Genomic DNA, 23,111 nt, shown 5'->3' on the forward strand with positions numbered 1-23,111 from the left:
GAGGGAACTGGAAAATATCATCCTGAGTGAGGTAACCCAATCCCAGAAAAACACACATGGTATGCACTCGTTGATAAGTGGCTATTAGCCCAAATGCTTGAATTACCCTAGATGCCTAGAACACATGAAACTCAAGATGGATGATCAAAATGTGAATGCTTCACTCTTTCTTTAAAAGGTGAACAAAAATACCCTTGGCAGGGAATAGGGAGGCAAAGATTAAAACAGACACAGAAGGAACACCCATTCAGAGCCTTCCCCACATGTGGCCCATACATATACAGCCACCCAATTAGACAAGATGGATGAAGCAAAGAAGTGCAGGCTGACAGGAACCGGATGTAGATCTCTCCTGAGAGACACAGTCAGAATACAGCAAATACATAGGCAAATGCCAGCAGCAAACCACTGAACTGAGAATGAGACCCCCATTGAAGGAATCAGAGAAAGGACTGGAAGAGCTTGAAGGGGCTCGAGACCCCATATGAACAACAATGCCAAGCAACCAGAGCTTCCAGGGACTAAGCCACTACCCTAAAGACTATACATGGACTGACCCTGGACTCTAACCTCATAGGTAGCAATGAATATCCTAATAAGAGCACCAGTGGAAGGGGAAGCCCTTGGTCCTGCTAAGACTGAACCCCCAGTGAACATGATTGTTGGGGGGAGGGTGGCAATGGGGGGAGGATGGGGAGGGGAAGCCCATATAGAAGGGGAAGGGAAGGGGTTAGGGGGATGTTGGCCCGGAAACCGGGAAAGGGAATAACATTCAAAGTGTAAATAAGAAATACTCAAGTTAATAAAGAAAAAATGGAAAAAAAACTAAAACTGATAAACACTTTCAGCAAGATGGCCGACTATAACGTGAATGTAAAAAGAAGTCAATAGCCTCCCGATATACCAATAGCAAGCATTGTTTCTTCTGAGGAAGAGATCAGAGAAATAATCTCACTGTAAATTTCTTCAGAAAATATGTTGGAATAAACCTAACCAAGGAAGTGAATGACTTCTACAATGAAAACTTAAAAACACTGAAGAAAGAAATTAAAGAATTTGCTAGAAGTTGGGAAGAGAGTCTATCCTCTTGTACTGGAAGAATCAATACTTTGGGAATGGCCATCTTAGCAAAAATGACCTACAGAGTCAAAGTAGTCTCCATCAAAATATACACTCCATCTTGAAGGACACAGAATAAATGATTTTAAAATTCATTTGGGAGCACAAAAGATTTCAGCTCATGAAAGCAAAAATAGGTATTTGTTCGTTCATGTCTATGATGCTCTGTTCACAACAGCAAGGAATGGAATGACCCTGGACGTCGATCTACAGAGTAGTGGATAATGAAAGCGTGGCACGCCTAGACACAGTGGAATGTTTTATTCTGCCATAAGAAATAAAATTATGCAATTTTCAGAAAAATGAATGGAATTTGGAAATATTATATTAAGTGATGTAACCCAGGCTCAGAAAGATGAAGAGCATGTGTTCTCTCTCATATGGGGATCTGAACTTCTAAACTTTTATGTATGTGTATCTACGTGGGAGTGAGGAAGGGCAGACTTTAGGAAATAGACAGGGACCCATGTGAGGGAAAAGATTACTTCCAACAGAGAATTACTCTGTAATTAAGCCTTATTTGATGTTTTCTATGTATTTATAACCAAAAGGGTGTGTGTGGTGAGGCTAACATCTGACTATATATGAGCTGTTTTAAATTCCCAATTATGTTCTGTCAAGTATTGATGTTCAAAATTTACTTCCATTTGTATCATGACAAAGGTTCCTCCATCTTCTATTCTTGCTGAGGCCATTTCAGATTTAACTAGAATCCTATCTTCTTGATGGAAAATCCCATGGAAAATTACCAAATTCTATTTTAGGAGCCAAGAGGTCAAGATGTCCCAGCTAATTTATGTTAGCCTCTGTTAAACTGTGTGGAACCAACCCCCTCAGCCAACAGCTTATCTTAGCTTCTGTTAAACTGCATGCCTGTGCAGAAACCCCTCCAACTGTTTATCTTACTTTCTGTCAGAATTCTTGCTTCTGTGAAACTCCCTGTAGCTACCAAGAAAGATGCCAGGATGTGGTTTTTGCCTTCAAAACACCATGCTCTGGACACTTGGGGCCATACTTAGGACCCGAAAAACTGAGGGTAGTCCCTGCTGGCAGGAGTAAAGACTTTCAACTGGCTCTAAACTGTGTCTGATTGGTCATCTTTGGTGGGCACCCTGTATTTCCTCTTCTAATTAGTAATCCTTATCAAAACGTTGTGGAAGCCTTCTTTTTTTAGTCTTCTTTTTTTACACATCTGCACATTTAACTGTTCCAATTGAGCTTAACTTTCATTTTGATCTTGATCTTTCGTCTTTCATCAGTTTGTATCATGTACATTTCAATTTTCTAATAAACATTTGGTTAAATAAATTCTTTCTGGGGCTGCTCTATATGTAGTCAGTATAATTTCTGTCCGTGTTTTGTGTTCTGTCTTATGTTTAAATATCTGTACAATGCTGCCTTCTATACAGAGATGACCACAACAGGAGCCAGAATAAACCATCAGCCACCAAACGTCACCATTAGTGCTTGCCTAAAACACTGGGAATAAGGACATACAGGCGACAAAAGTGAGAACAACCAGACAGATGGTTACTTTATTTCCAAACTAAGGGTCAGCCTGTATGCTGATCCAATAAGATTTTTCTGTATATTTCTGGGGCTGTAATTGATTAAAAATTTAAACTTGTGTTTATGGAGGTCAAATTGAGATATCCAGAGACTTCAGGCCAACTCATCGGTTTCTGTACTCTGGGCATTTACGCATGCATCTCAAAGCGGGTTTACATTCGACATTGATTTCAGAATAGATCTCCCAGGGAGTTTTGAAATTTCAGGGCAGATAAGCCTCCTTCTTGGTTAAATCTTAACTGTAAACCTCGAGTTTCGCCCAGCAAGCCTCCAAGTCTGTTGAAATGAGCACTTGGAAATATGAGGGCCAAGTATCCCTGGCTACCAGACAGTTCTGCAGAAGCCTTGGCTTCGACAATTGCAAAAGTCTGTGATTTCCTGGTGAGGAATTATATGTGACGCAGTAGAGTGAACTGCAGACCTTTCGTCAGATGTTAGTACAAAACTGGAAATCATAGCTCCTCACGGTTATCTAACACACGACCCGCAAAACCCACCGAACGCCACAAGTCGCTGCTTCTGGATCCTCCCTTCCTCCTCTAGTCACGAAGACAAAATCATTCCAAGACATAATCAACAATTATGACCAGTTTAACCAATCTTAGGGACCCTGGTTAGATACATACAAAGTGATCCAATTGATTAGGGTAAAACAGTAGGCAAGGCTTTCTGATTCGTTCTAAAGTTTGCCCCCACTTTGAGACATGTTTGCTTTTCTTGCGTGTACAATCTAGTGCCTGACTGGAGAACAGGCCTTTCTGTGAAGTGTCAAAGGGAGTTCAGCACTTCATCAAACCATACCTCGGTTTGCTAGAAACAGCCTGAGCATAGGTGTGCTGGACACTACTGGCTCTGTGGACCAACATGTCTGAAGGCATGCGCACACTGCCTTAGTGCTCTGTGATCGTGAAGAATGTCCCTCGGGTGCTGTTTTCAACCCGACTCCAGGCAAGGCAATGATATTTTAAATGGCCTTCCTCTCACTTACCAAGGAGGATCTGACCTTCTGGTCTGTATATGTTTGATATCAAAATGGTAGCAAAGAAAGGAGAGAGAGAGAGAGAGAGAGAGAGAGAGAGAGAGAGAGAGAGAGATTGATTTGTATCCAGCAAAATCTGGGAGAAACACCACCATAGAGGCAGCACCTCTGTCAAGAGCCAAGAAAGGGACTGTTGTAGATGAACATAAATAGTACAGGAGGCAGGTCCCGCCCTTAAAAGAGCATCATCCAGCTTGATTCCACTTGCTTACCCCCTTTCTCCTTTCCTCCTCAGGCTCCCAACCATCAAAGCCAACTGCACGGAGCAGTGTAGAGGACCAGGATGGGTCGCAGAACAGACAAATGGGAAAAGACCTTGGAGTCCAATCTGTCCAGCTTCCCAGATGACGAATGAAGATACAAACTCCTTAGGTGTCAGCAGCAAGACGCTGATATGGAAGCCAGAATTCCCGGCTCTGTTCCAGAAGGTTTTCCCTGAGCACACACAGGATGTGAAGATGTTTTGTTATTTAAGTCTCTACTCCTGTGGTTTCTTTTCTTTCAAAGCATTGATCATATTTGCTTAGAATCAAGCCATCTCAAGAAACATAAAACTAACAATGCCTGCCCCCGCCCCCCGCCTCTTTTCCTCCCCTTCCCTTTCTTCACCTTCTCTCTCTCTCCTTTCCTTCCTCGGTATAAATCCTTGAGGGCAGCAAATATCGCACACCCACTCTGGGGTAATGCAATTTGCTCTCGCTTATAATAGTTCAAACTCAGCCTCCTGGTGTTTCCAAAATCAAAGTTAGCAACACAAGTTCTAAGTATATTTTTTAAAAGGGAGATTTCCCAAATAATCTGATACATTTATGTACAATCACATCTTCACCCAGCACCCTGACTTTCATCTTCAGCTTTAAAATGATCCCCTATAGCTCAGTATCTTAAAGTAGGCTGTGTGTGTGTATGTTTATTTGGTTTTCCTAAGACCACAATAAAACTAATAAAATGTTTCTCCCACAATTCTCATGAACTATCTGTTTATAAATGACCTTCTAAAATTTGAACTGAACTTGCCAAATTGACTGTTTCTAGTATTGCACATGAATCCAATTGGTTCATCTAATTCTTGACTCCAGTGCTAAAAAGGACATATATTTTACCCAGGCATATTAAGGAGGGACAGGGGTAAGTGGAGGAGAAGATGGGGAGGGGAGAGAGGGGGAGAGAGAGAGAGAGAGAGAGAGAGAGAGAGAGAGAGAGAGAGAGAGAGAATTCAAGCAAGAGAGCTAACACACTATAGCAAACGTTTCCCAGTGAGCTCCCAATAAGAAAGAAAGAAAACATCAAACACCAATGATGGCAACAGATTTATTGGAAATTTCCAAAGTTTTCAAAATTGTTATAAAACATAAGCACACTGAAGCTGATTATTAGACATGAAAATCTCACCTTTTTTTCCTAGGTAGATATGTATAGAAAAAGGAAGAGCTACAAGCATTTGCTCTGGGTAAAGGCTCCAGGTATTAGGCTACTGCCTACAGATTATATATTAGGAAAAATTAGGCTTAGAAATCAAAAGGAACTGGGCAGGGGACACTGACCTATTAACACCATCCCAGCACATCATCTATCAAGATGGCACAAGATTAAAAGCTCTTTGTGGAAAGTAGTTTTGGTTGATCAGCAATTGACTGGGAACCAGAGAAAGAAGGCTAGAGCGCTAAAGGCTGATTTTTGGAAACCATGACTGTTTGTTTTTTTGCCGTTTTCGATTTGGTTTGCTTTACCTCCTTGTGGATAAATCTATTCCCCAGGCTACAGTTTTATTCGCTTTCTATCCTTCTTAGCAGCCTCATTTCTTTGACAGCCCCACTCGAGACCGGTGTCCCAGGTCCTGATGTCTCTTCAGTTGCTCTGCGGCTCTGATGATGAGCTAGCTAAACCCTAAATTGTACAGCACTCGTGAGAACTGTGTTTCTAATGATTCGAATATTTGTGCTTGATGGTCATCAACCACGTGAGGTAGGTAGTACATCCTCATTTTGTAGAGGAGGAAACTGAGTCTCGGGAAAGGCACATCACCTCCCCATCACAGAGGTAAGTGGGCGTCAGCAGCGATTTGAACACAGAACCTTATAAAGGAAATATGCTAGTGACTCGCCTATCAATCCCAAATCGGGCTGCAATGTCTGTTGTAAAAATCAGCTTCATCTATGCATCTATGCATTTAGATGTATGTTTGAGTCATAAACAGGTCAGCTAGTTGCTAAAAGGAACTGAGTCTCAATGGTCTACTCCTGAGTGAACTATTTAACAGTAGAGACTGCCCATTGACTCGCTTCCTTTTAATTCTCAAGTTTTAAAATGGAATCTGTCAGCAGCATTTGCCCACGGGCTGCATGGAACACTGTCGATAAAGGGCGGTGTTCTATCCCTCTGACAGTTCCGTCTGCATCTGTGTGCAGCAGATTGCTACTGACATTGTCACACAAGTCATTGAAACATTAGGGACGTTAGAGGAGCCACTCTGGGATTGTGTCCCCACGTGGAACAGTCTGAACACTCTATAAATCAGACCATGTTTGCAGTCCCTCTGCAGGGACATTCAGTTGCTTTATTTTGTCCCTGTTTGTATAACAGACAGACATTTTAATGCATTCTTCGGGCATGGAAGGCGTTGCTGTCCTGGAAAGGGGAGCTCAAGTCTAGAGAAAGACTGACTCTCAATCTGAGAGCACCACACTGCATACTTTAAATTCTGTAATTGCATTTGAAAAAGTGGCTCTTCACATACATGGCATATCTGTCGACATGCGTTTTTTGGTTGAAACACATCATTGGAACGTACCCTTTTACATACCTAAGGCCCATCTAACATAGATGCTAATTTACAAATCTTTTTTCCATAAATAAGATTCAAAGTTTGGATGGATTGGTGTTTAAGTTAATAAAAATCTGTACTTGTCCCATGAGGCCTTGGTCCACAGAATCACAGATTGGACAGTGCCCATCTGGCAAGGAATCCTGCAGAAAACATCACTATCTGACAGGCGTTGGCAGCTGGAGGCCACGGATTTAAGTTAAGCAATGTGATCTGCCCTGCTCTTGGCCCCCGAGCAGCCTACGCTCAGCCCCAGATGAGGTGAAAAGACGGCTTGTGGTCAAGTTCCCTCTCGACTCACAGTTTCACTGTCTTATCATGACTAAAGCCGCTCACCACGTCTGTGGTTTTCTTACATAAATTTCCAATCCAGCTTGTGTTACTATAAAGCATCTTTTCCAGCCCTGATGTTGGGGCTGGACTTTTAGCTCGCATATTTTTTCCAGATGTGATGAGCTCTCCGTATCCCTCTTGGTGAGCAAACGCATATCCGGATCTTCTGGAGCTTGACCTGCGGGTCTGAGGCCTTCGGCTTCGCAGGGGCCTTTCCTTTCTCTGAGCCTTCTGCCACCGGCGGATCTGGGGAGGAAGAGAGCCACAGCGCAACCATGAACCCAAACATTGGACCCCAGACACTCAGCCACCGAGTAAAACAAAAGCCATTTGTGTTACTTAATTAACATCTACAACAAGAAAATCTTTGCCTTTACTCCAAAAGGAAGCTTTAAGCCTAAAGTCCTAAAATTCTCCATCCCAAAGATGACACTAGGCACTAATCAATTTTTCCCTACCAAAAAAAAATTCTCATGTAAACAAGAAATAGTCCAATAAAATTCATTACTGACTCAATTTCATGGGCTGTATGGTGAGTTGGGGGAGGGGGTTGCTTTGCTTCAGTAACAGTGTTGAGAACAGAGCCTGGGGTCTTAAGCATAGTTTTGTATAGAAATAGTATGTCTATAGTCCCAGTACTCAGTCTTTCACCTCTCTTTCCCTTTCAGAGGTTTTCTGGATCCTGCGTCACTAATAACTGGTTTAGGAGAAAATTTTCAGAAATTAGAGTCAGAATTTTCTTCCTCTTATGGGAGGTCAACGTGTCGTGAGACTTTTGGGGTTTTCATTTATTCTGGTTTGACATGCACACACATGCCCGTGTGTGTGTGTGTGTGTGTGTGTGTGTGTGTGTGTGTGTGTGTGTGTGTGATTTACAAATATGAAGGTGTTGCCTTTTAAAGAACATCTACAACACAGCCCCTACCTCAGAGGCTCAGGAAACATTGTCAAAAAGGGGACAGAACAACCCAGAGGGACAGATTCCTGATAATGTCCCTGAGACCTGACAGGGTGAATGCACCATCAACTCTCATGAATAATTCTCAAAAAAATATTTAAGGCCTAAATATCATTTGGGTGGGTTTCAACATGCCTTCCATCTCCCTAGGAAAGAGAGTGAAGATGACCAGAGATTTTGCATAAGTGATTAATTCTAATTTTCAGGTCTGAAGGTACTCATTAAGAAAAACATGACAATCATCCTTAACACAAGAAAAATGGGCAACTTCAGATTACCCATGCTCTTATGGGTTGGATTCAGCTCAGAACCAACACAAAAGGACAGACACAAAGGATTCTGTGACTTATTTCATACTCTGCCCCAGAGTGTAAGAAACATCACAGTAAGAGAAGCTCGGAGCTCTGGGCCTTACTGGTCTGGCCTCACTCCCTCTAGAAACATGCCATCTTTCTTTGTGGGATGGTAAAGTGTGTCTTCCTCTCCTCCTCTTCAGTGTCCTGAGCCTCAGCCTAGCCCAGCACTGCTTTAGTTGTATTGTTTCCTATGAGCCATTGGGATCTACTCCAATGTCTGGTCCAGGCTTCTTTCTTCACCATATTCTTTCTGTTGTCCTTCTGGCTCCGTATTCCCAGTCCACCAGAATGCTGCTGGGCCCTTTTAAAACCTGCTCAGCAGGTAACAGGTCTTACTTAGTTCCCAAAGTCAATACTCTATTTCTATCCAAATGGTGAGACCCCTTCACATGACCTGTTCAGGCTTTCCCTGTCGCTTGCCCTTCTCTTAAAGTAATACTTAAAAATGATTCCAGTGAGTCAGGGGTAAAAGTACTTCTAACCTATCACTCCATACCCACCGATAGCCCAATATACCTCTCTTCGCTGACATTCAGGACTAGTATGTTCAAGAAACATGTGGGGGAGATTATCATCTACTCTGTTATGAAGCCATGGACCTATGAAAATTTCCTTAGTCATTCCTGTGCATCTGTTTGGACAAAGAAGGACATCATTCATGAAGGCCACCAACCATCCTTCAAGTACTCACGGTGTCTCGGACATACCTGATCACTCAAGCTTGGGTATAAATGCATCTTCAGAAATCTGAACACCACAACTGGCATGACTGATGTCACTGCTGTCAAGAGAACCACGAGCCAAACAAATTTCTGGCTCAGGGAGCGCCGTGCGTTTCCTGCCATTAAAGAGACATAGACAGCCTGGCTATAAAACACCGAATTGCTATAAAATCTCTATAATTATATAAATTAATTTATAGTTAGTTGTTATGAATTAAACTGACACCTATAAGCATCTAAAGAAAAAACTTTGGCGTTATTATGAAAGCCTGGGGCAGTGCTAGCCTGATGAAGCATTCTCTCACCCAGGCTCCTTCCAACTTCTGTTCCTTCCTTTCGACCTCATGATCTATGACCAGTTTAGAATTTCCGGTTAATGATTTGATGCAGGCCTATTCCCAAACAATGGCCTCACTGACTGACTGTGTCATAAGGAAACACCACATCTAGCACAACGGTAGCCTTCAAACTTCTAGGCAACAGCTCAGAAAAGCTGCCTCAAAAGGAACTTGCTATTTCTTTGATGCTCCCTTGATTCTGAGCTGAAGATCTGGGGAGATCCTGGAGGTTCCCGGTTTGATGAGGAGAGTTCCCCTATGACCACTGAGTCAACTACCCAACATAAGAAATGGCAGGCCAGAGAAACTCACTGCCAAGCCTGGAGCCAGCTCCCAGACTTTACCCTCATTTCTCACATAGTTGTTGTTTGTCTAATCAAGGCAGCAATGAGGGCAGGCAGACTTTGTGGGACTACACCATCCCTGCCCCTGCTCATTCTCTAGAGAGTCATCATGATACCTCCAACCAGCCAGGTCCTCATCCAGTGCGCCCGTGTTAACACCATCCGAATGAGCTTTGGGTATGAGAGTTTGGCAACTGATTGGTATGTCTGTTTTTCCTGGCTTTGGGAAGTAAATCTGTCTACCAAAGAGCAGCCAACTCCAGTTGTTGCAAGCCAAGGGCAGAAACAAACTTGATTCAATCAATTAAATGTCTTTTTGAGCTCCTTGAAGCTCATTACCCACAGACAACGTGGAGAAAAACAAGCTTCACTTTAAAGCCACGCCCCTCCCTTCTGCTGGTTACTAAGGAAAAAAACTTTACTTTTCTTCTCTTTCTTCCTTTCTTACTTACTTTCTTTCTTTTGTTTTGCTTTTAGAAAACCCCAATGTTGATCTAACTTTTGTAAACTTTCATTGGATTCCAGTAATTAATTCATGGAATAGCCTGTGCTTAAGTTAAAAGGATTAGTCCGCACACAAACTACATTCCCCAGGGGAAGCAGTCTCATTTTGCATGTTAGAGTGGTCTTTCGGATTGGAAAGGCACCAAACATTCAAGATTCGGTAACACAGAAATAAGTAAATAAGCAGAAATTTAAAAACAGTTCATGAGCCTTCCTTTCCTGACTGGCATGTTCTGATGACTAACCAACGTGCCTCTACACGGTTGGAATCTTTTGGTAAACAAAGTATTAATGTGGTGTACTGAGCAAGACTGTTAGGATTTGAAGTGGTTACTGTATATGTAAGAATGGGCAAATCTGAAGAACAGCGTCCCCTCACTTACGCACATGACTGGATGGAAACAGAGCCCAAGCCTTGGTGCAGACCACCACTTTCAAACCAAGCCTGTGACCCTTCTGACACAGCCTTTTCTAGGCTGAGGTAATCAGAGAATGGACTCAGAGTGCTGTGCTAACTGCTTGAGCTCAAAGGATTGTCACTGAGTGTCATCTTCTAAATTGTTGAGATGAAGTCAGAAAATCTCTGTTCCTTACTTATTCACCTGCTATAGAGATTTCCAAACTTTTTGGAAGGTGTATTAATGGCTCTTGTGTAAAAGTCAGTGATCTTGGCAGAATTATTTTGAAGTGTGGACCTTAACATAGGAACACTGGATGTATCCTCTTTATTGAATAATGTAACTTCAAGGCTTGAAGGAATTTTAGGGGTTCCTTGATAGCCCATCAGACATCCAAATTCTCCCATGATGCCCTCAAATATATTCAAGTCACAATTTCTTGCATAATAATACTATGGGTGGCTAGTGTTATGTAAACTTGACACAAGCTAGAGTTATTTGGGAAGGAAGACTCTCTATAAGCTTGGCTGTGGGCAAGTTTATAGTCTACTTTCTTAATTAGATTGATATGTGAGGACCCCGCCCATTGTGGGTGGGACCACCGCTGGGTTAGTCATCTGGGGTGCTATAAAAAAGCAGATTGAGCAAGCCATGGAGAGCAAGTCAATAAGTTATGTTCCTTTGTGGCCTCTACAACAGTTCCTGCTTCTAGGTTCCTGACTTTGAGTCTCTGCCCCTGACCTCCCTTCATGATGGACAGAAGTCAGGAAAGGTAAGATGAAATAAACCCTTTCTTCCCTCAGTTGCTTTTTGACATGGGTGTTTTGTCCCGGCAGTAGGAACCCTAACCAAGACAAACACTCAACTATCATCAGAATCACTATTTATTTAACCAGGGTCCATCCTAATGCTTTATATGTAGTAACTCATTTGTAGTAACTTACTTTCTATATTAAAAATAGGAACCATTAATAGTCCAGTTATAGATAAATATTAAATCATGGAAAGGAAAGCAAATTTGTTCAACATCACACAATTTATTAAGCTGGTCTTCGATCCCTTACACCTATCCAGCCTTCTCTTCTGGCCACTTCTGGAAGGATGTTCAGAAATTTATAGAGGGCTATAACTTATCAATCACTTCTCTTTCATCTAAAAGCAGATGATGTCTGTGGAAGAACTCTGACAGATATGATGGTGATAGCCTGATACAAGGAGAGCTGGCTATTTCCCCCTCCTTCCTGTTTTGTAATAAAGAAACTTTTCACAGGCTGTAAATACCCCTTGTCTTCTAGGACACAGCCTAGTACATCTCAGCCATGGGAACGTATAAGTTCTATCTGGCAAGAAAAAAAAAGCAGTCTCTAGGAACCTCTTTCATGTCTGGAAGGCTTCAGGTACACCAGTCAATTCCTAGAAGAAAGAGTACTGGCCATTTCTAGCTCCCACACAACACAAAAACAAATCATAAAGACAAAGGACTTTAAGTATGCAGCAGGCCTTACAACAAGTAGGATTACTTACCAACAAAGGGGAACTGTCGAGGGAAGATGCCAAAGACACCATCACTGTGCATAGCAAGTAAAATGGAGAAATAGGTAGCAACGCTGCCCCAGATGAAGACGTGATTAACCACGGTCCAGTAACTCGTGTCCAAAGCTATCTGCAAATAAAGCCAAATGCAAAAAGATAAGCCTTTTAGGCATAAAAAATCATGTACACAGATGTTTGCCTCCAGGGGTATGCTGGAACATGAAGATTACTGGACCTCCGCTTCTGTACACACACAAGAGAGTGGCAAGTGCTAGACAAGTGTCTAGAGCTTAGGTATATGGGCAACTGTATCTGCCAAGGTTAAAATGGCCTCAGGAAGTGAAATGCCAAGAGTTTTATTTTTACTAATTTTATAAGATGGTGTGACATTTTTATATGACGATCCTAACTCATTCCAATGACTCCATTCTTACATTCCTCAAATTACAGAAAAGAAGAATCTCTGACTTTTTGTCATAGACTTTGTGTGGTCTAGGAATGTGTCCCTTCTTCCCTTCCTGTATCTTGTGTGGCAGCAGCAATACTATTTACACAGCAGAAGCCTCAGGAGACATGGAGGTAAAGGACTATAGACTCTGTCTGAAGGGACTCTATCCATAGCATAAACACATCCCTCTCTAGACACAGGAAAATGTTCCCCTCCCATTGCAGTTTGCTGCCCTCTGAAGCATAGCAGCACTAAAGACACTAGAAGCAGAAGACTATGAACTATAGGATCATTACAACTGAAGAGAGCTCTGCAGTCCATCCTGGTCAAGACCTGCTAATTATCTGGTGTATCGGGCTACCATGACAGTAAACCAAAACCTGCAATTTGTTCTTCCACCACTTGTCATTTCATCACCAGCAAAAGAAAATAGCCTGGTCCATGTTATAAGAAGAATCACTGTATATACATTTCTCTGTACACAGATCCTGCTAGGAGAAAGCCTGTCTCCAGGAGTGCTGACACACAGACTTACAGGAGGGTCAGAGACAGCAAGACCAGCTAATGCCAGAGATAATCAGATGCCTATAGGCAAGGGCAAGAACCTAAGCAACAGAAACCAAGGGCACTTGGCAATATCAGAATCCAGTTCCTCCACCACAGGAAGCCCTGGATACCCCAACAAACTGGAAGAGCAAGATTTTGATTTAAAATCACAACTAATAATGTCAGATGTCCTTAAGAAAGACATAAATAACTTCCTTAAAGAAATACAGGACAACACGGGTAAACAGGTAGAAGCTCTTAAAGAGAAAACACAAAATTCCCTTAAATAATTACAGGAAAACACAACCAAGCAGATGAAGGAATTGAATAAAACCATCCAGGATTTAAAAATGGAAATAGGGGCTGGAGAGATGGCTCAGCCGTTAAAGGCTAGGCTCACAACCAAAAATAAAAATGGAAATAGAAACAATAAAGAAATCCCAAAGGGAGACAACCCTGGAGATAAAAAACCTAGGAAAGAGATCAGGAGTCCTAGACACAAGCATCACCAACAGAATACAAGAGATAGAAGAGAGAACCTCAAGAGCAGAAGATTCCATAGAAAACATTGACACAACTGTCAAAGAAAATGCAAAAAGCCAAAAGCTCCCTACCCAAAACATCCAGAAAAACTAGGACACAATGAGAAGATCAAACCTAAGGATAATAGGTACAAAAGAGAGCAAAGACTCCCAACTTAAAGAGCCAGTAAATATCTTCAACAAAATTATAGAAGAAAACTTCCTTAACCTAAAGAAAGAGATGCCCATAAACATACAAGAAACCTACAGAATTCCAAATACATTGGACCAGAAAAGAAATTCCTCCTGTCACATAATAGTCAAAACACCAAATGCATAAAATAAAGAAAGAATATTAAAAGCAGTAAGGGAAAAAGGTCAAGTAACATATAAAGGCAGACCTATCAGAATCACACCAGACTTCTCACCAGAGACTATGAAAGCCAGACGATCCTAGACAGATGTCATACACACCCTAAGAGAAAATAAATGCCAGCCCAGGTTACTATCTCCAGAAAAACTCTCAATTAACATAGATGGAAAAACCAAGATATTCCATGACAAAACCAAATTTACACACTATCTTTCTACAAATCCAGCCCAACAAAGGATAAGAGATGGAAAACTCCAACAGAAGGAGGAAAACTATACCATAGAAAAAGGAAAAAGTAATCTAATTTCAACTAACCCAAAAGAAGAGCGCAACACAAACATAATTCCGCCTCTAACAACAAAAATAACAGGAAACAACAATCATTGGTCCCTAATACTCTCAACATCTATGGACTCAACTGCCCAATAAAAAGACATAGACTAACAGACTGGATACATAAAAAGGACCCAGCATTTTGGTGCATACAGCAAACACACCTAAGTGAAAAAGACAGACACTACCTCAGAGAAAAGGGCTGGAAAAACAAATTCCAAGCAAATGGTCTGAAGAAACAAGCTGGAGTAGCCATTCTAATGTGGTATAAAATCAACTTTCAACCAAAAGTTATTAAAAAAAGATAAGGAAGGATACTTCATATTCATCAAAGGAAAAATCTTGAATATCTATGCTCCAAACGCAAGGACACCTACATTCATAAAAGAAACCTTACCAACACTCAAAGAATACACTGAATTCACATAATAATAGTGGGAGACTTCAACACCCCACCCTCAGCAATGCACAGCTCATGGAAACAGAAACTTAACAAAGACACAGAGAATCTAAGAGAAGAACCAAATGGATTTAACAAATATCTATAGAACATTTCATCCTAAAACAAAAGGATATACCTTCTTCTCAGCACCTCATGGTGCCTTCTCCAAAATTGATCAGATCACAAAACAGGCCTCAACAGATACAAGGAGATTGAAATGATCCCATGCAGCTGATCAGATCACCACACCGTAAGGCTGGTCTTCAATAACAACAAAAATGACAGAAAACCCACATACACACTGAAGCTGAACAATGTTCTACTCAATGATAACATGGTCAAGGAAGAAATAAAGAAATAAAGAAAAAAATTAAAGACTTTAGAATTTAATGAAAATAAAGGTACAACTTATGGGACACAATGAAAGCAGTGCTCTGAGTGCCTCCAAAAAGAAACTGGAGAGAGCATACACTAGTAGCTTGACAGCACACCTAAAAGCTCTAGAACAAAAAGAAGCAAATATACCCAAGAGGAGTAGATGGCAGGAAATAATCAAACTCAGGGCTGACATCAACCAAATAGAAAAAAAAAGAACTATATAAAGAATCAACAAAAACAGGAGCTGGTTCTTTGAGAAAATCAACAAGATAGATAAACACTTAGCCAGTCTAATAAGAGGGCACAGAGATATTATCCAAATTAAAATCAGGAATGAAAAGGGAGACATAGCAACAGATTCTGAAGAAATTTTAAAAAATCATCAGATCCTACTACAAACGCCTATATTCAATAAAACTGGAAAATCTGGATGAAATGGACAATTTTTGAGACAGATACCAGTACCAAAGTTAAATCAGGATGAGATTAACCATCTAAACAGTCCCATAACTCCAAAAGAAATAGAAGCACCTATTAAAAGTCTCCTAACCAAAAAAAACCAGGACCAGACGGGTTTAGTAGAGAATTCTATCAGACCTTCACAGTAGACCTATTACCAATACTGTACAAGCTATTCCACAAAATAGAAACAGAAAGAACACTACCCAAGTCCTTCTATGAAGCCACATAGAATTATGCTTCTCCTTAAACCATACAGAGACCCAACAAAGAAAGAACACTTCAGAGCAATTTCTCTTATAAATATTGATGCAAAGATAATAAAATTCTTATAAACTGAATCCAAGAACACATCAAAACGATCATCAATCATTGTTATGAAGATTTATCTCAGTGATGCAGGGATGGTTCAATATATGGAAATCTATCAATGTAGTCCACTATATAAACAAACTCAAAGAAAAAAAAACTACATGATCATCTCATTAGATGCTGAGAAAGCATTTGACAAAAAATCAACACACCCTTTCATGTTAAAAATCTTGGAGGGGGTTGGGGATTTAGCTCAGTGGTAGAGCGCTTGCCTAGCAAGCGCAAGGCCCTGGGTTCGGTCCCCAGCTCCGAAAAAAAAGAAAGGGAAAAAAAAATCTTGGAAAGATCAGAAATTCAAAGCCCATACCTAAACATAGTAAAAGTTATATACAGCAAACCAGTAGCCAACATCAGATTAAGTGGAGAGAAACTTGAAGCAATCCCACTAAAATCAGGAACTAAAAAGGCTGCCTATTCTCTCTTTACTTATTCAATATAGTACTTGATGTTCTAGCCAGAACAATTAGACAACAAAAGGTCAAAGGGATACAAATTGGAAAGGAAGAAGTCCAATAAGTCACTATTTGCAGATGATATGTATACTTAGTGACCCCAAAAATTCCACCAGAGAACTCCTAAACCTGATAAACAACTTCAGCAAAGTGGCTGCATATTAAATTAACTCAAATCAGTAGCCTTTCTCTATTCAAAGACTAAACAGGCTGAGAAAGAAATTAGGGAAATGACACCCTCACTATAGTCACAAATAATATAAAATACCTCAGTGTGACTCTAACAAAGCAAATGAAAGATCTGTATGACATGAACTTCAAGTCTCTGAAGAAAGAAATCAAAAAAGATCTCAGAAGATGAAAAGATCTCCCATGCTCATGGATTGGCAGGATTAATATTGCAAAAATGACCATTTTGTCAAAAGCAATCTATAGATTCAATGCAATCCCCATCAAAATTCCAACTCAATTTCTCATAGAGTTAGATAGAGCAATCTGCAAATTTATTTGTAATAACAAATAGCCCACGATAGCAAAAACTATCCTCAACAATCAAAGAACTTCTAGGGGAATCAGCATCCCTGACTTCAAGCAGTATTACAAAGCAATAGTGATAAAAACTGTATGGTGTTGGTACAGAGACAGGCAGGTAGATCAGTGGAATAGAATTGAAGATTGAGAAATGAACCCTCAAACCTATGGTCACTTGATCTTCGACAAAGGATCTAAAACCATCCAGTGGAAAAAAGGCAGCATTTTTAACAAATGGTGTTGTGTCAATTGGTGGTCAGCATGAGAAGAATGCAAAACCATCCATTCTTATCGCCATGTACAAAGCTCAAGTCCAAGTGGATCAAGGACCTCCAACTCAAACTAATAGAAGAAAAAGTGGGGAAAATCCTCGAACACATGGGCACTGGAGAAAATTTCCTGAACAGAATACCAATGGCTTATTCTCTAAAATGAAGAATCAACATGTGGGATATTATAAAATTGCAAAGCTTCTGTAAGGCAAAGGACACTGTCATTAGGACAAAATGGCGGCCAATAGATTGGGAAAAGATCTTTACCAATCCTTCATCCGATAGAGAGCTAATATCTAATGTATACAAAGAACTCAAGAAGTTAGACTACAGAGAATTAAAAAATGGGGTGCAGAGTTAAACAAAGAATTCTCAGCTGAGGAATATCTAATGTCTGAGAAACACCTAAAGAAATGTTCAACATCCTTAGTCATCAGGGAAATGTAAATCAAAACAAGTCTGAGATTTCACCTCATACCAGTTAGAATGGTTAAGATCAAAATCTCAGGTGACAACAGATGCTGGCAAGGATGTAGAGAAAGAGGAACACTCATTGTTGGTGGGATTGCAAGCTAGTACAACCACTCTGAAAATCAGTCTGGAAATTCCTCAGAAATTTGGACATAGTACTACTTGAGGACCCAACTATACCACTCCTGGGCATATACCCAAAAGATCCTCCAACGTATAAGTAGGACACATGCTCCACTATGTTCATAGCAGCCTCATTTATAATAGGCAGAAGCTGGAAAGAACCCAGATACCCTTCAACAAGGAATGGATACAGAAAATGTGGTATATCTACATAATGGAGTACTACTCAGCTTTTTTTTTTTTTTTTCCCGGAGCTGAGGACAGAACCCAGGGCCTTGCGCTTGCTAGGCAAGCGCTTTACCACTAAGCTAAATCCCCAACTCCCAGCTTTTAAAAACAATGACTTCATGAAATTCATAGGCAAATGGATGGAACTAGAAAATATCATCCTGTGTGAGGTAACCCAATCACAAAAAACACACATGGTATGCACTCATTGGTAAGTGGATATTAGCTCAAAAGTTCGGATTACCCAAGATACAATCCACAGACCACATGAAGCTCAAGAAGGACGACCAAAGCACAGATGCTTCAGTCCTTCTTATAAGGGGGAACAAAAATATTAATAGGAGAAAATACAGAGGCAAAGTTTGGAGCAGAGACTGAAGGAAAGGTCATCCAGAAACTGCCCCACCTAGGGATCCAACCCATACACATACAGCCACCAAACCGAGACAATATTGCTGATGCCAAGAACTGCATGCTGACAGGAACCTGATATAGCTATCTCCTGAGAGAATCAGCCAGAGCATGACCAATACAGAGGCGAATGCTTGCAGACACCCACTGAACTGAGAACAAGGCCTCATTTGAGGAGTTAGAGAAAGGACTGAAGGAGTTGAAGGGGTTTGCAACCCCATAAGAACAACATAACCAGCCAACCAGAGCTCCCAGGGACTAAACCACCATTCAAAGGATACACATGGAGGGACCCATGGCTCCATCATCATATGTAGCAGAGGATTGCCTTGTTGGGCACTAATGGGAGGAATAGCCCTTGGTCCTGCCAAGGCTTGACACCCAGTATAAAGGAATGTCAGGGCATAGGCGGGAAAGTATGGGTAGATGGATGGGGGAACACCCTCATAGAAGGAGGAAGAGGGATGGGATAGGGGGTTTATTTACTGGAAACCAGGAAACAGGATAACATTTGAAATGTAAATTAAAATATGCAATAGAAAAAAAAGAGTAAAGACAGAGGAAGGGAAAAAATCAAAACAATCTCAAACCATAACCCAGCCACAAACCCTATAACGGTGTCATGCAACAAGATATGCTAATGCAATGATGACCAAGAGCTTGTGGGGACAACCAACCAATATCTGCTTTGGCTTCATGCCCACTCCACAAGATGGAACCCACACCTGACACTGCTTGAGTGGCCAAGAGCCTGAGACTTGAAAGCACTGGGGTAAAAGCAAATACCATTATTATAGAAAAACTAAAAGTAGCAGTAACGCAACATTCTGCTACACACCTGGAGCAGCACCTTGCTCAGCCAACCTCACAGAAGCTTATTCCTGCAGTAGATGAAAACAAATACAGAGACCCACAGGCAGACATGCATGTGAAAGACCTTAAAACACTAAGACCTAAGTGGAATGATTCATCAGATCCTTTCCTTCAGGGTTCAGGGAGCCCTTGGAAAGGGAGGCAGAAAGAGTGTAAGGCTCAGAGGGGCTGGAGGACACCAAGGGAACAGGGTCTTCTAAATCAGCATGATTGACACACATGTGAATGCAGTTCTGATCCATTAGTCTTTGTTTTAGCACATGGTATGATGATATGATATTCTCTTAAAAGTCTGTTTTCTAATGACAGACACAAAGGGGGTGGGTCCAGATGGAAGGAGAGATGGGAGCGACTGGGAGGAGTTGGACAGGAAACTGTAACTGGGATATATTTTGTGAGGAAAAAAATCTATTTCAATACAAAAAAAAAAGTTAAAAAGCTAGAGGAAAAAAGCTCCAAACTTGTTTCATTCAAGGTGGATGAAGAAAGATCTAGAACAAGATTGTAAAACATTTGGTTATAATTAGAAATACGTCCAGATTCCACCTCACCCCATTGAGAATAGCTAAGATCAATAAAGCTGATGTCGACAAATGCTAATGAGGTTCTCAGGAAAGGGGACACCTTATATAGTGTTAGTAGGAGTGTAAACTGCTATAGCTACTATGGAAATCAGTGTGGTAGTTGTGCAAGAAAACGAAAAGTGAAGCTAATTGATCTGTATGTACTACTCCTAGGCACACACCCAAAGACTCTACACTCTACCTCAGGCAGGGACGCTTGTACAACCGTGAATGTTGCTGCTTTATTCCCACAGGCAGGACGTGTTCACCATCAACCGGTGAACAAATAATGAAAACGTGGTACATATAAACAATGGAATTAAACTAAGTTGTAAAGAAAAATAGAATTATAAAATCTGTGCAAAAATAGACATAAGGGAAAATGTTAGACCAGGTGAGAATCCAGACCCAGAAAGGCCGTGGCTGCTCGCTTCTTCAACTGTGAATCCTAGCTTTGCATTTTTAGATTTGTATGTTTTACTCAGGGTGTCTGTGAACATCAAAAGGTCAGAAACTTTTCATGAAAGAGGGAAGAGAATGCATGTGGTAAGAAAGGAGATGGGATGACAGCTTAAAGGGGAGTTTGGCTGGGGGTTCCCTGTATGAGTAGATAGTGTTGTTTCCAAAAGACATGGATTAAGGATAAATCTCAGCGTCATACATGGAACACCACCCTATGAGGTGTTAGCTAAGGTGTCTTCAGAGGTCTCCCCAGACAACCAGACTATCACCACTGATCTTGGTTGACCACCGTCACTAGACGGTAAAGCCCTATTGTTGAAAACAACACACATGCTTTGATGGCAGGACGTACAGAAATCAATTTCTAACTATCTGGGAACCTTCCTCACTGCCAGCTAGCTTCTATAGTGACACTCTATAGACTCCTGGGTGAGAACACGGCCTTACCCAGTGCTTAGACCCTACAGGCTACAATACAACCTACCAGGCTGAAAACGGAATCAGCCTAGATGTCCATCAACTGACAGACAGACAGACAACGAGGATGTGATATGTACACAGGACACGCCCAGATACAGAGTGACTGTGCTCTAAGAGGAAGAAACATGAAGGACATAACATCTTATTCTGATTCTCCCTGTAAGTCCGTAGCCCATCTCCTCTCAGGGAAACATTAGACAACGCAAACCGCAGTGCATTTACAAACAACCTGACCACTATTCTTCAAAGTGATTAGAGATGAAGAATGATCACGAAGTCATCAGAGGTCAGAGACTATGGCGACATGATAGCACAGTACCCTGTGGAATCCCGTTTTGAACATTGGAATAGAGAAATTTATTAACAGATTAGCTACAGAAGTCTGAGCCACACCTCTAGTTTAGGGAGTAATTCTGTATCCATGGTAATTTCTTGTAACCATCACAGGTCATGTGTGGTCCCAACAAGTCACGCTGAGCAGATACAGGCACTGTTCCTGCAATGCCAACGCTTCTGAAAATCTACAATTATTTCAAGAGATAACATTCTTTTTTAGTTAATCCTGTTTAAATCGTGAATGTGACTTTTTTTTAGTGCACATAAATTATTTCCCAGACAACCAAAGGCTGTGGATTTATTGTGAACTAATTCAGAGTAATGATCTGTTATCCACGCAGGCCTGCCTAAGAAGGGTATTTTATACCCTTCAGCTAAAAATCATCCATTTGGGAAGATGTTTTGCAATGAGTTAAAAAGAACGTCAAACCTCCATACATCCTTGGACTCAGAATTCTCCTTTTAAGAATACAGCCTGGCCAGGTATGGTGGCACAGCACACACTTTTAATCCAAGCACTTGAGAGTCAGAGGCAGGTGGATCTCCGTGAGTTGTGAGCCAGTCTGGTCTATATAGTGAATTCCAAGAGAGTGAGACCTTGTCTCAAACAAACCAACCAACAAACGAAACACCAATAAAGAACACACTTTAAGGTAACAAAGAAGCATTGAGAATTAGACCTTATGAAAGTTTGGTATTGTGCTGTTTTTCATAGTAGAAAGAAGAGAAGCGATCTAACAGGGACCTGGTTGATGGATTATAGTATGTTCCATGCTAAAGCATTACAGCTGAAATGGGACATTTCAGAGAATAATACAAAAGCAAGATACATAGACTAAGGTAAGTGAGAAACAAAGTTATAAAATTACACAAAATTGACTTCTACATTATTTTTGCCACATTAACATCAAGATGGGACTGTGGGGGAATATTCATTTTTCTTTATACTTTTCTGCTCTTTCCAAACTTCCTATATGTGCACTTATGACCTGAGTTCTGTGTGAGGCTCCACTATAGAGCCTTGCTTTTGAAGACTTCTAAACTTCATGAGAGATCACAGCCCACAGCTAAATCAGTTGTTGTCTTAGGCTCAGCCTGGGGAACTGCTTATTGGACTATTTGAAAACTGGTCATGGCTGTGTCTGAAGACTGCACATATAATCTGAAAAGGCACGTCAGTTTTAATTATTCTTTTCCTAATGGTTGGACACACCCTGACAAACTCTTTTTTATAATAGGATCAGTAGAGAGAAAAATCCCTTTTATCATCTCCCTCATTTATCCAATGCTCAAGAAATGCCAGGGATGACTGTAACTTTCGACAAAGATGCTGTCTGATTCCTAACTGTTTGCTCAACAATCAAAACCAAAATAACACAGAGGTCGGGTTGCCCACCACATCAGTCAGGTGCTGCAGGTGCTAATGGACCAGATGTTTGCATGATCCCTAACTCACCAGCATCTAACAGAGCTGCACTAGAAAACAAGTCAAAGCCCAGCCCAGAACTGAGGACTCCCCGCTCAGAAGTATCTTCTTAATGTGCCAGTTGAGCCTCTCAAATGATTTTTTTTTTAAATGTATTGCCAAATAAGTTCTAGTTGTCGCTTTAAAACCTGGGACTTATTAAGTCTGAAATTATAGGAAACTTTTGTTATTCTTGGAAATGCTTCTCCAAACACAAGAAGGGAATAGAAGTATGGCTTTTTAAATACACACACACACACATTGTGAGACGAGGCCTTACACAGTAGCCCAGCCTTGACCATTCCTCCTGCTCTGATCTCTCAGGGCTGGGATAACAGGTATTTGTCACTTTAATAAATAACATTTATCTTGTTATTTATTAAAGATTGTTGACTTCATTTCAAAATGTGTAGTTAAAAAGAAAATCCTGGGGCTGGAGCAGTGGCCTGGTGGATAAAGTACTTGCTGTGTGTGCAAGAGCATCTGAGTGTAGATCCCGAGCACTCGTGTAAAAACCCAGAGGTGGTATCACACA

At 41.0% G+C, this 23,111-nt stretch overlaps 1 protein-coding gene across 1 annotated transcript in view; it reads right to left on the bottom strand.

Moving 5' to 3' along the window:
• Positions 1–6,848: 6,848 nt before the first annotated feature.
• Positions 6,849–23,111, bottom strand: part of Atp8b4 (ATPase phospholipid transporting 8B4 (putative)) — a 192,105-nt gene continuing 175,842 nt past the window's right edge. The window contains exons 25-27 of the mRNA XM_032902598.1: positions 12,029–12,167; positions 8,906–9,036; positions 6,849–7,130 (exon numbers count right to left, since the gene is read on the bottom strand). Coding sequence (XP_032758489.1) covers positions 6,849–7,130; positions 8,906–9,036; positions 12,029–12,167 — 552 coding nt within the window. The remainder of the gene's footprint in view (positions 7,131–8,905; positions 9,037–12,028; positions 12,168–23,111) is intronic.

The sequence above is a fragment of the Rattus rattus genome, chromosome 5 (genome assembly GCF_011064425.1).
Source record: "Rattus rattus isolate New Zealand chromosome 5, Rrattus_CSIRO_v1, whole genome shotgun sequence".
Lineage (NCBI taxonomy): Eukaryota > Metazoa > Chordata > Mammalia > Rodentia > Muridae > Rattus > Rattus rattus.